Source organism: Manacus vitellinus, unplaced genomic scaffold (assembly GCF_001715985.3).
Source record: "Manacus vitellinus isolate BGI_N305 unplaced genomic scaffold, ASM171598v3 scaffold_1_pilon, whole genome shotgun sequence".
Classification (NCBI taxonomy): domain Eukaryota; kingdom Metazoa; phylum Chordata; class Aves; order Passeriformes; family Pipridae; genus Manacus; species Manacus vitellinus.
In genome coordinates this window covers 46257949-46272655 of record NW_021939396.1, presented here as the reverse complement: position 1 = coordinate 46272655, position 14707 = coordinate 46257949, and the positions used below count along the sequence as shown (strand labels likewise).

Genomic DNA, 14707 nt, shown 5'->3' with positions numbered 1-14707 from the left:
CTGGGGAGAAACAGTTCGTATCAATATATTTGTGGACAAATTCCAATGTGACACCAAGGTGCCAGGTAAAAAAGCCTGACATTACAGCTCAACCTCTAATGTGCTCTACAGCCATTTAGTCCCATAAAATATGGCCATACATTCTGATATATATATGCAAAACAGATCCAAAAGAGTTTCCCCTTTTCTTTAGCAGTAAATTATTAGCCAGCCCATTTACGCACTCATTTTAGTGCAACACTCTATACTCTCTAAGACATGCAACTCAGAGAAACAACTTGCACAGAGGTACTTGTTTATTACTTTTCATCACTCTTTATAAAACCAGTAGATTTGAAACACTCCTCCAGTCACCTGCTCTCTTACAGTTCTGACAGCACAGTGTATCATTATGAAAACTTGCCAAGTAACTTCTTTTTTATGGCAAACAGAAGACCAATTCCTGTAAAGACTCCTAATGACAATGCAAGTCAACCTGTACCATCATTTTCATGTTGATTATGAATTGCTTCTTTTCTCCTCATTGTTTCCAAGGCAGTGAATGCAATTCAGACTGCATTCACCTACTGCCCCACTCCCACTCCTGAACTTCCTGCTCTAATTAGGAAAGGCACTTGGCCAAGGCCATAAATATTACGTTGCTAACAGCACAACAGCGCAAAGCAACACGCTTAGTCAGCTGCTTTATGTTATCTTCCCAAACCACCCATACTCCACCCAAGCTCTCATCAGCCTTAGTCTTGGTATGGCACACGCAGAGGTTGAACCTTGAAACATTACGTCTCTGATGGCTACCACACACTTCAACAGTTACTGCAATTTAACTATTTAAGTTAAAGTAATTAAAGCCCGTCTTGCTTGCTTCTGTAAAATTAAACATTAATTTCCTGTTTTAAAAGAAATCTGGTATTCCCATCATCGTTCTGCGTATCCAAAACACTTCCAAAGTACTCTTTTTGAAACATGCTGAAGTCTGGCTTGATCTGTAGCACAAACGTTATATTGCCCTTTCACTGAAACTGGAGAATAGTGGTGTCTGTTACATCTCATTAACTCCAGACCTATTGTCCTTCTTTATCGGCAAGGAAACAAACAAAAATGGATCATTTGACAACACAAAATAAGCACATAAAACATGGATGAGACTTTTAGAATAAGACTCCCTTTGTTCACATCTGAGTTTCTGATGCCAGGCTAGCAATATTTTTCATTCATTCCTGATACCAACAGAAGGATCAAATGACTGGAAATTAAAGAGGCAATAGGAGGTATAGGTCATTAAAGATACATGAAGGAATTAAAATCCACATAGATTTCAATAAGATCTAATAAAAAACAAGTGTGTCCATTTTTAAATAGCATGTTATATTTTATTTTTTACTTGGTCAGATTGGATCATAAAAAAACAAGGTGCAAAGGAGTACAACAGCCTTGGAAAAACATTCTTTATAAAATCATAGCACAACCAACTACTTGTCAATCATCCTGAACAAAGTTTTAAAAGTTTTCTGTTAGCTTTTCAGATCTCTGTGGTCTTTTACTCACCACTAATGCATATGATAATACTTCAAGAACGGACAACATCCTACCTGTGTTTTTTGATTCCGTTAGACAGCGATTCCCCACTGCCACAAACCTTTTCTTCTGACATGCTTGAAGTTATTGTATCTTTTGAATCCATGTTGTCCTCTAGTGAGTAGGCTGCTGTTGTTTCAAACCCACTTAAAGATTTTTCAGATTCTGAATCTGCAAAAGAGCAGGTGCATGTTAATGAATCTACCGCCAGTGCTAGACTTCAGTCACTAACAGATCTCCCCTCTGCATAAAAAACTGAAACCTAAGTAGGCTACTGTGTCCTGATGACAGCATCCATTTGGTAAGTAACTAGTACTGCCACAGATCGCTGCAGCTCAGCATCTAGATGTAAAGAAACTGCACAATAAGCAAGAACACAGTATATTAAAAAGAGCCAAAATCTGACATTTTTATTTAACTGAAGCTACTAGAACTTGCTTAGGACAAGTGCCAATGCCATATAGATGCCAGTACCTTACCTAACTAACTAACAGGCACCTCGACGTTCCAGTAATGACTCCTTCCTTCAGTTAGGTCTAAGTTCTTAAGACACTCAGTGCTGTTTAACAACTTTCACTTCCCAGGTTACTGAAGAGGTACCAAAGAACAGGAGGAGGTATCGCCTGTAGTAGATTACACCGTCTGCAGTAGATTACACAATCCCAGCAAAGTCTAAACGATAAGCTCACTAATCAAACAAGATAAACTTTGTACTGTGGAAGGTAGGTTAATAGTACAATCCATGTCACATATAAAACTAAGCCCAGTACCAACACCAACACCAACACCACCACCCTCTTTCCAACCAGTGTTTTGGTCAGATCGCTCTTGTCCAGCTCTGGAGAAGAGACAATCAGAAAGTAAGAATTTCCTGGCAAAAGGCCGTATTTTTGTGTCATATTTTCTTTCAAACCTGACAAGATTGCCAAAGCATTATCCAATTGCAAGTTCCAGGAAGTAAGAGAACAGCTCAAGACATCAATTTCTATCCCATTGAAAAAAACCCTTTAGCAGAAATCAGGTAAAACACGGTAAACAGCTTAATGCAAGCCTCGTTGCTCCTGAAAAAAAGTGGACACAAACTGTAGTAGACACCATTCCTAATATGTACTGCTTTCAGCATATGCTACTGCGCTTGGCTGCAAAACCCCAGAGAAATAATTGCAAAATTAGTCATTCTCTCACACGCTCATTCTAATTCAAAACTAGTAATCAAAACCTGCTGAAGTAGCAGTCCATCCCAAAGAATATCTCAGTCACAGCTGTCTACTGCCAGGTGCTTTCTTGTTTTCTCTTTCAAAAACTATGTCAGCTTTTCCAGAACATGTAAATTATGTGTTGCTTTGCTGAAGGGAATAGTGACAAGAGGACTTTCTACTACATCCAGATTACACAGGGGTCAAGAATAGGACAAAATCCTGATGAATGGACGAGCTGTGTCACAATGTCTTCATTCTCGCTAGAGAGATATCTAGAAGCATAAAGGAGATCTTTCATTAAAATATCCATCCTTATCCTCATCAAGACAGTACTGAAATTTAGCCAGTTGCTAGGGAATGAAAAGAATGCCAGCTGGTGCTGAGGATATGTTAAAAAAAAGTGGACTGGCACTCCAGAGAATCTTCTCACAATTTTCCCCAAATTTATCAGTCTAGTTCTGTGCCAAATTATGATATAACATATCAAAGGATTAGTTTGGTGGGTACTATATATAACAAGTAGGATAAGAAGAAGCATTTTTACTTGCGGACAAGTCTCTTACATAAAAATACAGATTTCTTCAGAGATCATAAGTCCAGGTACACCATTTTCCTGTATATCCAAATATCACAGAGGAAGAGACACTCTAGCAGTGTAACACAACTTGGTCCTCAGTATCCCCCCATGACAGACTACAAATCCCTTCAAGGTATGTATTCCATCTCTCTTTTGAAAGAGCTACTCAACCATGCCAACAGAATTTCTGACAAGAAAAGCATGAAACAATCCCAGTAACATTAAGCAAAGTCTGCCTCATATGGGGTCCTTTTGTCTCCCGTACCATCAGGGACTGTCTTGCTTTCAGACGAGAGTCATGACACACAAATTCCCTCAAACTGAGTTTCTGCAACAGACCTAGGACTCCAGAGGCAGAAAGGAAAGGACAGGTAAGCTTCACCAGAACTGCCAATTGCTCTCAGATATGCTTCTAAATATAACAAGCATTTTTAAACACCAAACATGATCAGTTCCCCTAATGCTGGCCTTATAATGCTGAGAGACAATTCTGATGGACTGAGCTCTGCACCTGCAAACCTCTCCAGAGGTGCAGACATTGACTATCCAGCCTTCTCCAAGGCAGGTGCCTTACTTAATACAGGAGTACGTTATACAATAAATAACAGCAGAAGAATGAAACACAACACTGTTTTAAGAAATTGCTCTCTAGAGACATCTCACCCATTTTCCAAAGAAATTGAGAAAGTATGTCTACAACAGCTCCTGCCACCAAAGATCTCAGTCTCCAATCCCTAAACCTCAGCTACCTCCTTTAACCCAATGAGCTTAACAAGCTTTGAGAGCTTGTTAAGGTGTCAGAGTGAACAAGCCTAGTACTGCATAGGGAACACAGATCAACAGGCAACTCAAATGGAGCTTTTCCTTGTGCACTTGCAGCGAACTCTTTTCTGAATTAAGATTTGCATACTCCCCCGTCACTGCAAAAAAAGATTTATATTCACAAGTTTCTACAGAGCAGCTGTCAAACAGATGACTAGGAGAAAATGAGGGTTTTCTTTTTTCTATTGAACTTGGGGCGGGGAGGGTGTTGAGGAGGGGGGAGAAGGAATAAGAATCCCTGTCCTTGAGCCAAAATTTTTAAGTAATCTTTGAGACAAGATCAGGCTGACTAGGAAGCTCTTCAGCTCATGAAACCTGAAAAAGTAACAGTAAAACACCAGCTACATTTTGCAAGGGTGGGAGAGCAAGTGGAAACAGTCAAAGCAATGATAAAGACTTAACTCAAGGGAGTTCATCTATTGCGGCAACTGGTAAGTCTTCAGATCCAGAGAGAAAAGTTTGGCCAATGTATTTCATTAATAAATGCACCTGAGAAAGGTTAAACACTACTGGCACAGTTTGGTTTGAATTCTGACCGGGTGTTTCCCATCCCTCTGAGATACCTGAATTCATTCTTTTAACTATATTCAAGGCAAGAACTCCATAGGCAGCAGTGTTCTCACAGAGGCTGTGAAGTATTTTTGGTACACGTTCAAAAAAAGCCACTTGACAAACTACGCTAAACATGGAAGGAAGGGCAATAGGTTTCCATGCTGTTTGTACCCTTTTTATTCCTTCACCATCTGATAACTGGAAGAGAGCAAAAGCAACAGAAGTAGTCTACTACTTCTTGTACCATTTAAGAGTATAGTTTATAAATGCAGCACCCAGTAGTGGTACATACCAGTTGAAGTTGTACTATGACAGGTTAGCTTTAGTGTACTCTAAATATTTCTGTATCTAAATAACTGATTTTATTTTAAGACTTCATCCATGTAAACCTATCAATAACCCCCTCAACATACACAGAAGTTGTGTTTGCAAAAAAACCCCCCACCTCTCAGATAAAACCTGTTAAAGAGAAAACCCAAGGCAGATCTAAGCTTTTCCCAATCCGGGTGCACAATTTGCATATGAGCAGGGAATCTTATCTGCAAAGCAAAAGCCAAGTACCTTTACCCTTTAATTCTTGACCTGCTTAGCCATTTTTCAGCAATGTGGATGGAGACTGCATTTGTATTCCATTTCATATGCTCCTCAGGTCTGTATTTTTAATCAAAGCTAGCAACTTCTCCAGCTGTCTAGGAGATGGCATTGTTCCTTCTAAATTTGTCTACTTTTTTAGTACTTCTTCCCCTGCCTTAAACATAGACGACTTTGACACATGCTAAGCATTCAATCCTGAAAGTGAGAGTTCCAGCACTGTGTTATATCAAGTTTAATTACATGTTTCCACCATTTTCACGATGAGAGGATCAGCACACTAGGAAGCACTGTTAACTGACCTATTGCTATCAGAATTCAGATTGTTAACACCCTTAACTTTGCTGTTCTTAACCATGCTTTGGTAGCAAAAGTAGCTCTCACTTCCCATAGGTTCTTCCTTTCATGTTCGGTGTCTACTGCTTTCCCATTGCAAGGATTTAGGAGTTACCACAACAGTCAGAAAGCATTGACAATAGCACATCACTTAAAAATAAAATGAGAATAGATTTCAGAAAACAGACTTCAACCTCGGGAAGTAATCCTGGCACATTACAAACATTTTCCTCACTCCAGTTTTGGAAAAGAAAGAGGATATTTCTGTAACTGTGGCCACAATTTCTACAGAGAGAAGTACACAACACAGACTTAACAGTGACCAATTCAGTCTATGCCAACATTAGCACGTAGCATGGCTTGGCTGGAGCAGATTTGCAAGCAGAAGAGATGGTGCTGAGCACTTAACAATTGAAACAGACACATTTCTGGTGGTGGTCTCTTTAGATTAGCTCTACTCTGCTACCATGGACTGAGTGTCCAACAGCAACTGGACTGTATCTTCCGATTCAGTTAAACTCAGGAGCAACTGGATTCCTCTACAATGTGAACTAAATGTGGACAAGTTGCTGCTGCCATGAACCCATCCTTTTGAATATACTTTTTCCTCAAAAACCTGTTTGAAAGTCATGTGTTGCTCTGAATTGTCCCACTAGCGATACTTTCCTTGAGAGTAAACAAGTGTCTTACATGCAGACAACGTTCTCTTAAAAAACAAAACAAAAAGCAGCAGTGGCTTCTTCTTTCAACCTGTCAAGTCAAAACTAACAGCTCCTCAGCTCAAAGTGCAAGCCTAGTTATGCAATACTCTCACTTCTAAACTCACTCCTACAGTGGAGATTTAAAAATTCAGAGAACTGTAAGTAGAAAAAGATGGTATCCTAATAGAAGAAATACTCTAAGTAGTGGTATTTTCCCACTGACAGACATTCTAAACTTGTTAAATACATTCGTGTTTGTTCAATCTCCTGTACAGCCTAGAAAGGCAATGTGGCTATTTGTCCAAGTCAATATAATTTAACTTAATAAAATGCTATCAGTTTGCAAATCAGGTTAAGCAAAAGCTTTGAAGACAAAGTCATAGCAATTTAAACTTCCGGAAACAAAAATTTTTAGCTTCTGACAATTAGGCCTACCCATTGCTCTCTATTATGAAAATATTTAGGATCATATCTCCCATCTCATTAGCCTGAGAAAGAAGACCCACGTTCCAAAACTCTAAGCCAGGGTCAAATATCCCCAGATTCTCTGCTCTTACTACCTTCTTGTCATAGAGAGACAAGAAGCCTTCTAGCTGAGACTCCACAGATATGGCAGAAAAGCAAGAAGATTGCAAAGCTTTACCAGGATCCCAGTGATTAGTAAAAAAACTCACCTCAAACCACACCAGCAAAAGACTAATTGCTTCTGTGCTTATGGTGAAAGTGATAACATGCATCCAGCAGTCACGAAAATGCCACAATTTCCTTTTTCTAGCCACCTCTGCCTTTAGAGGCAAACAGGACCCTAATCTCTGCCAAGCACTAAATGCAAAACACCTAGAGAAGAGAATCTAACATGAGTCTGATGAAACTGACAGTCAAGAAAGTGATTCTGTCCCAGAAAATTATTTAAAATGCAATTAAGATGAATTACGTGAAGCAACTTTTCCTGAAGGAGAGAGAAATGACATATATGATTTTTTTATATATGTGTGTGTATATACACACGCTCAATGAGTTTCACAGTTTTACAAATCCACTCGATGAGATTTGTTCATAGCTTCCAAGGACAAAGCCACCACCTCTGACAACTATGGAGGTGGCTTTGGACATTTCCATTCAACAAAATTTAGAGACTGAGTGAGTTATGAGGTGTATAGAATAACAGTTCTTTAAAGCTGAATATTCTCTCATATACACAAAGCAAGCCTGGCTGGAGAGACTACATTCCAGTAGCATCAGATAAAGAACTATTCTCAGCCTTGTTGACAATCAAAAGAGCCTGAGGCCTTTCAGCAGAATTGTTCTTTTGGTTCTGCTTGAAGAACTTGTTTCTAGTGTTCCTTAGTCTCTTCTCCTCCTGCTGTTGATTCCTTGTGTTCCTGTGCACAGACCCCACTTTGCCTGTTTTTTTCCCTGCTTAAGTTTCCCACTGCAGAACACCTATCACGGAGTCTGGAAACACCGCTTTTCTCATCTGTCAGCAGCATCAGACAGTTCACTCACAGAAAAAGTAACCCCATACTTGCTTATGAAGTTTGCCATCACAACCTCATTATCTGCTACAGTTAGATTAGCTCTTCCAAATCCTCCATAGTTACAGACAGCTCTGTGCTCTGGGATCACCCAGTTCGAGCCACTATTGAGCTGCACTACGTACAGCCTTTCTAAACGAATGCATGTTGTAATCGTCTCAGGAAGTTCAGAATCTTCCAAAATCACTGTTTGCATGCTCTGCATATGAAAATATGAAAGATACTAAACTGAAGAGCAGATAGGGAATGAAAAGACATTTCAGAAACACACACTGGATTTTGATTCATCCTTTTCTTCCACCTCTAACACTTTGAGTATACAAAACTGAAATGGAACAAGCCTTTCTTAGCCTCATTATCCCTCAAAACTAGGGATTTTATGGACAAAGGAAACAGCATACACCACCATAGACAAAGCAAGTCAGAAGGCTAAAAGATACAGTTATGGTTCCCAAAATAGGAGCCTTAAGTTTTGCAATTTAAAAAAAGGACATAGACACCCAAGCAATCAGACCTGTATTTACTGCCCTCTGGTTTTGCAACCTTTTTTTATGCTAAGGTGAAACAATACAATTCTACAGATGAAATCTGGCAAATTTTTAGAGCCCTGCTCATAATGCACATACAGCATTTTCCTAAAACTAGGTCCACATTAAAAAGGCAGAGATTTCACTTAAAGTGAGACTGCTCCCACCCTTCCTCCCCCACCCCCAACACATTCACTACACACAAGCTGGCTACACAGTCACATTCTGGACATTGTTACTTACCTGAAACAGCATCATAGAACTGCTCTTCACTGAGGATGCTGAGAGGCGGAGATCCCTTCACCAGCGACTGCTCTAGTTCATGGTGTTCGGTAGCGAGTGTCTCTAATGCTTCTGACAAGATCTTGTTTTTCTCCTGCTCATGCTCCAGTTTCAAATTCCTCACCTATAAGTAGATACATGTATGAATAAAATCTCATCTCTCCGAAGAACGTGTAGCTGGAAGCTATTCAGAAAATAGACTCTAATAAATAAATAACTAGCAAACAGCTGGAACTGGAAACGTATGGATTAACCAGAATATTACAGTATTTCTGTGATGACAATAAGGCTGTTAGTCAGCATTTTTAGTAGTTGAGAAATCTGACAAATAAGATCTGACAGTATCAATCACAGTTCCATAAGTGATTTTGAGCTAGAGAACTATACCTTAAAACTGAGGGGAAATGTTTACAGCTCTACTTAGATGACCTGAACTATGGAGTTAGTGATCGGTTTCTACACGGACCAAGCTCCTTCTACTAGTCGGCTCCAATTGAGGCCAAGCAGCATCATCTAAATTGAATTACGGAGCAAATGTGAATGCCAGCTACAAATAACTGCAACTGAACTATGAGCTGAAAACATTTAACCCTGAGGATTACAGAAGGAGGTTCAAATAAAAATTCCTCTGATACTGATTTAAAGTCAATACAAACAGCCCTCCCTCTGCATTCCCAAAACAGTTTACAGAGGAACCAGAAGTTGACAAAAAGAGAAGCTCAGCCAACAGATGGTGGACTTTTTTTTAAACCCACACATGCAATTGGCTCCAGAGAGGATGATGTTATCCATGTTTTGCACTCAGGACAAGTAATGGAAGAGCAACATGTCCTTCCTACTTCCCCTTTAGGTTTTTTTTTTTTTTTTTGCTGGTGCATTCCTGCCTCCTCTGTCTACCAGCAGAGGGGAGAAGGCTGTAGCTGAAGGCTCAGGAAAGACCACTTCTCCTAGCCTAGCAAGGCTTCAGTGTGCTACCTCTCCTCCAGTCCCTAAACCACCGAGTCTTTTCCTTTCTCTCTTCGAGTCCATTTTTAAAAGCATCCCCAACCCCTGCCTTGTCCTCCAGTTTACTTTCACAGGTCAGTTTACAACACTAATTCCCACTAAGAACATGCAAGGACATGACAATTAATCTCTTGGAACAGTTACAGGGACAACTCACACATATACCAACATTAACTTTTTGAATCTAATTTAAGAACTGTTCGTATGTCCTATCTGGTTACAGTTTACATTAAAGCTTTACTTTGGAGGCTTCAGCCCCCTCAGTTACAACCACTACTCAAACAGCGAATTCAGAGCTGGGCACAAAGGAGGCTAGAAAACAGCTACTAAAGGAGATTTGCCATTTCCAGAGAAGAGCTCCTATGCTGGCAGAAACATATCCTCTAGAGAAAGATTTATAGAAGAAATTTTCACCCCCTCAGTTGCGCCAAATACTAAATCAGCTGGTTTGGCTGCCAGGCTCTGAGTGTAAGGGGGGAATCCAATTAAATGATAATTAAAAGAGTATAAAATTGGGTTGCTAATTGAAAGCAGAAAAACCAGTAAGTCACTTACTGTTTAATAGCTTTACCCTGAACAAAATGAAAAAAGTCTGGACTAGTTACTGTCACTTTCATTTAAAGTTCACTCTGACAGTACCAATGAAGCCAATTACTGCAATGTTTCATACAAATCAGACATGCCACTGCAAAAAATCTGTTATTAAGCAGTTTCTGCTTAATACATTTGGTATGTTATCAAACAGTTAAGGAACCACCCACTTAGAGAAACAGCATCAGGATTTTACTCTCCTGAGACAGGGAGGATAGAGGACTGAAAATAAAATGGTACTTTTCATTCTTACGAAAGAGCAAAGTAAAACAGCTATTAAAAAATGGTATTTGCAATAATATTGGTTTTGCAGGATTGAATTAGATGCCATTATGCTCTAATGCTTTGGTTTGATAAGCGATTTGAGCAATTTAAACATTTATCTAAAACTTACAGCAAATTGAAGGAAAATTGAAATAATTTAAATACCCAAATGGACTTTTTTTGCATCCTTTAAAAGCACAGTTGTGTGACTAAACAAGCAACAACAGATACACTTAAGACACTATGCCTCCTCCAAAATAGTATTTTCTTGACTTTAAGGTTCCTCTGCCCTATCACAGTGTAGAGCTATTCAGAATTACAGAAGGTGTACTACAAATAAATTCTCTTTTGGAAAATAAATTGCCAGCTTTATAGTGAGGTTCACTTTTCTGTGTACTTCTAGGCTTCTTAGTTGCCAAACACTTAGTAGTCACACTACTCGTAGGTAACAAAACCAAAAAAAAACCCCACCTTGTCATCTGTCACATAAGGAACACAACCCTAGCCAGAAGCTAAAGAAAAAAGAAAACCCATTTAAGTTTATTGCTTGTAATCTTTGGGATGTTCATTCGTAACTGAATGAACTTGGTTTTAAAGAAACCTTAATTCAATTTTTGGCGGCTTGAGATGAAATGTGTAATAAAAACTTTTGACAACAGTACTGAGCTTCTGGGATGGTTATACACATTCAGTGAGCCCAGAGGTGGTTCTACCAACCTTTGCATCCTAGCACCTCTACACTAGTCATTCCTTGAAGGTCATGTTCAGGAAATACTGTCTGTAAATGCACTAAGCATGAAGGTCATGTTCAGGAAATACTGTCTGTAAATACGTTCTTAAGCACCAAAACAGCTCCACAGTGTCAATGTGAGAATGAAAAAAATAAATAAATAAAGTTTCTACTACCATTACTAAACTGATTTCACTTGTAAAAAAGCTATGCTGCAGAAATAGAGCTAAGACAACCTTCATGAACTCTACTTAAAAATACAGGACAAAGAACCTTGTTTGAAATAAGCAGTTTTTTTAACAAAAAGCAGCTTTAAGAGATATCACCACTTCATCAATCATAAAAGACAAGGTGACGAGACACACCTCCTAAAACTTACTTGCAGTAAAATGATTGTAAAGGGAGGATGGGGATTTTTGTTTGTTTGTTTTTTATGTTGTTGGGTTTTTTAGTTTAGTTTTGTTTTACCAGGACCACATACTCTCTTACAAGCTTAACAAGAAACACCACAGGCAGATTAGTACTGTTTTTAAAGCATATTTTATTGAACAACATAATTGATCAGCTGAGTGACAGGTTTTCCCAAAACGTAAGAAGCAGACTCCCATTATGCATAATTTTGCCATACTCTATTTCTCATTCACAAGACTTAGCCAATCAATAAATTTTGATGTGAATTAGTCCACCCTCCTCCCTATTCCACCGTCGTTTTTGGAGATGACATTTCAGCTTTACTCCTTTTGCACAAGTTCTTTCTTTCCCATTGTGTCTTTCTTCAGTGTCCCAACACAAAAACAACTGCAAGACTACAGAAGGAACCTCCAGACTAGTTTTAAAATGAAGTTGAGAAGCATTTCAGTCTATTAAACTGGACACAGAGAAACCAACATTTTTCAGTGAAATATCACCTGATTTTGTAAAGTTACATTAGCTGAGTGCCACCTATTTAACGTGGTGATACAAATACTTATATAATGTAGTAAATATCACGCCAAAGTGATGCAGATATCTGTTTATACAAAGCTCTGGAAATCCAGTCTGAGCATACTGAGGAATTATTGAAAGAGTCATTTTATTGGCAGCCTGTGCAAGGCACAGCGTGTAATACAGGCATGGTACCTTTAGTAGTGGTGTCCAAACTGACAGACAGATGGCAATTCACATTGTACTGAGTCTAGCTCCTCATTTTCCAACTATGGAACGGCTGCTATCTTTTTGATCCCCGTCAGTGGTGCCCATAATGTAAGCACCACCACCAGCAGCATAAGCTTTCCATTGAGCTTCACAGAGACAGTGGCACAGAGTGCTCTAGTGAGCCCAGCATGAGGCCAGCTGAGTTCCCAATGTTCAACTGGTCAGGCCTCCTACCTTACCCTTGTCAGGAGCTAATCTGCAAATAGTTATCAATGAAATTGGGCTTGTGCTTGTACTGTTAGACAATGACAGTTAAGATCAGTCTTGTTGCCATCTCTAAAGAGAATAACATTATAGTCAAACTTCAGATTTACTATTGTTGATGGAAACCACCTAGCTTTGTCTCAGAAGTAAACAACCACTCCATCATTATCCTTAAGAGCTATAGGCACAGCTATAACCTGACACTGAAGTCTTGGTGGTTCTGTGTCAGTGTTTCTAGGTCACTGCAATGATTTGTTTTTTAAAAACATACTTCTCCAGCTGAAAAGATATCAGAGTTCTGGTAACCAGTTTCACTTTTGGTTTAACTGAATGGAAATCTGATTCCAACAGCTTCCTGTAACATTTGAGTCCTTCAGACTCTAAGCACAAAATTCTGAGTTTAAATAGTTATACTGAGTTATTTTAGCAGTTCGACCTATGTTTTTTGTTAAAGGAAAGCAACAAACTAATTGCAGACACTCTTATTGTCTTTCCACATGATTAGAAATCCAGCTAAGAACAAGTACATGGTTTAAAAGTTAACTCCTTTACTGTGTATTACTGGCAGAAAGCTCACGTGCTCATTCCAGAATGTCAAAAAGCTTATCTGTGTGTAACAGACACCAGTCCCATTCCTTTCTGTACCCTCAACTTCCATTAGGTAGGTGGGAGAAAAGTAACATGGACTAAAGACTACTTTTTCTTTCTTTTTTTCCCCTTCTTTTTTCTTTTTAAAACTGCAAGTCTTGAACTATATCAGCATAGCCTGTAACCAAGGCTTCTCTGTCCCTCCTTAAGACATCTTAGTACAATACACAAAATACTTGCTTTGTTTGGTGCTGGATGTTTTTAATTTAAATTAATGCCCAACAACAGTGGCACTTTTGTGGAGTAGAAAAGGATCACACCACTTTATGCCAATAGAGTAAGAGATCACCTCAGCGACATGCTATTGCAGCTGCAAGTAAACACTAAAACCAACATACAGCAAACAAGGCACAGAACAAATACAGACACTTCAATAATATGTAGTCCTACCCGCCTTTAACATAAAATAGTAAATTAAAAGACAGCATACCTTAGTTCTTATTTCTTCTGTACTGAGATAAGAAAAGACAGACTTCACAGCACTGCAGTGTGATTTAGTTGAATTTTACTTTCAAGCACTCAACTTCAGTGTTAGGAACAACTGCCCAAAAAACATGCAGGCTTCAGAGCTGGGCTGGAAGGAAGAACCTCCTCTTTCACACAGCAACCACGAGGGGATCTGAAGCCAGACTCTGCCAGACTGTCAGAACACCCCGTACCAGTTCTGCTCTACAGTAAGCTGAGCGCAGGAGAGCTGCCTCTGACACTGCCTCACCAACGTCTCTGACGACTCAGAAGGGAGGTTTTGGTTTTCAAAATGAATAGTTTTGTCCAATTGCCACAGAAATTCCATTCTCCCAATAACACCATTGCTTGTGGGACATTTGCCACAAAGCACAGACAAGAGGTGCAAGTTTTCAGTAGGAGGCTAAGGGCTAGTCTAACACCTGGCTGGAAATGAACATGTAACTAAGGAATTAGAAAAATGCTGCTATAGTAGAACTGACATTTTTCTCTGAACATCTCCTGATGCTTTCTGTAATGAAGTAAAGGCCAATCAAACTGTCACTTGTTTCCCACTACATCTATTCATATGAAACTGATAGTTTCCAGGGTCAGCTATTCCAACAGGACATACTATCCTGAAAGACAAAACCTACAAAACACTGTGTTGTAACACATTACACTACAGAAAACCACTCACAGGAAGCACTGGGGATCCAAAGCGAGAATTCTGTCTCCCTGCTTCTGTAACTTTCATACCAAATAAAACCCCTACCAAAAAACCTGAGGCTAACAGTGCAAATCACAGGTGTAATGCAGAGTTTCATACGTACTGTTTGTTTGTTCTAACAGACGTTTCTATGAAACATGCTTTCAGATTTTCTGCTACCTAGAGTAGTAATGAATTGTTGCTTAAGCTGCTACTGAAGT

The 14707-nt window shown here is 39.2% G+C and overlaps 1 protein-coding gene across 6 annotated transcripts in view; it reads right to left on the bottom strand.

The window, feature by feature from the left end:
- The window catches only part of OSBPL1A (oxysterol binding protein like 1A), a 75749-nt gene that overhangs the window by 20783 nt on the left and 40259 nt on the right, over positions 1 to 14707 (bottom strand). For 5 of the 6 annotated variants that reach the window (XM_018080914.2, XM_018080905.1, XM_018080908.1 and 2 more), the window contains 2 exons: positions 8659 to 8821; positions 1590 to 1746 (listed from right to left, as the gene is read on the bottom strand). In XM_018080914.2, the coding sequence (XP_017936403.1) occupies positions 1590 to 1746; positions 8659 to 8821 (320 nt within the window). Of the gene's footprint in view, positions 1 to 1589; positions 1747 to 2054; positions 2162 to 8658; positions 8822 to 14707 lie in introns of those variants that run through there. The other variant, XM_018080929.1, reaches the window with a different exon arrangement.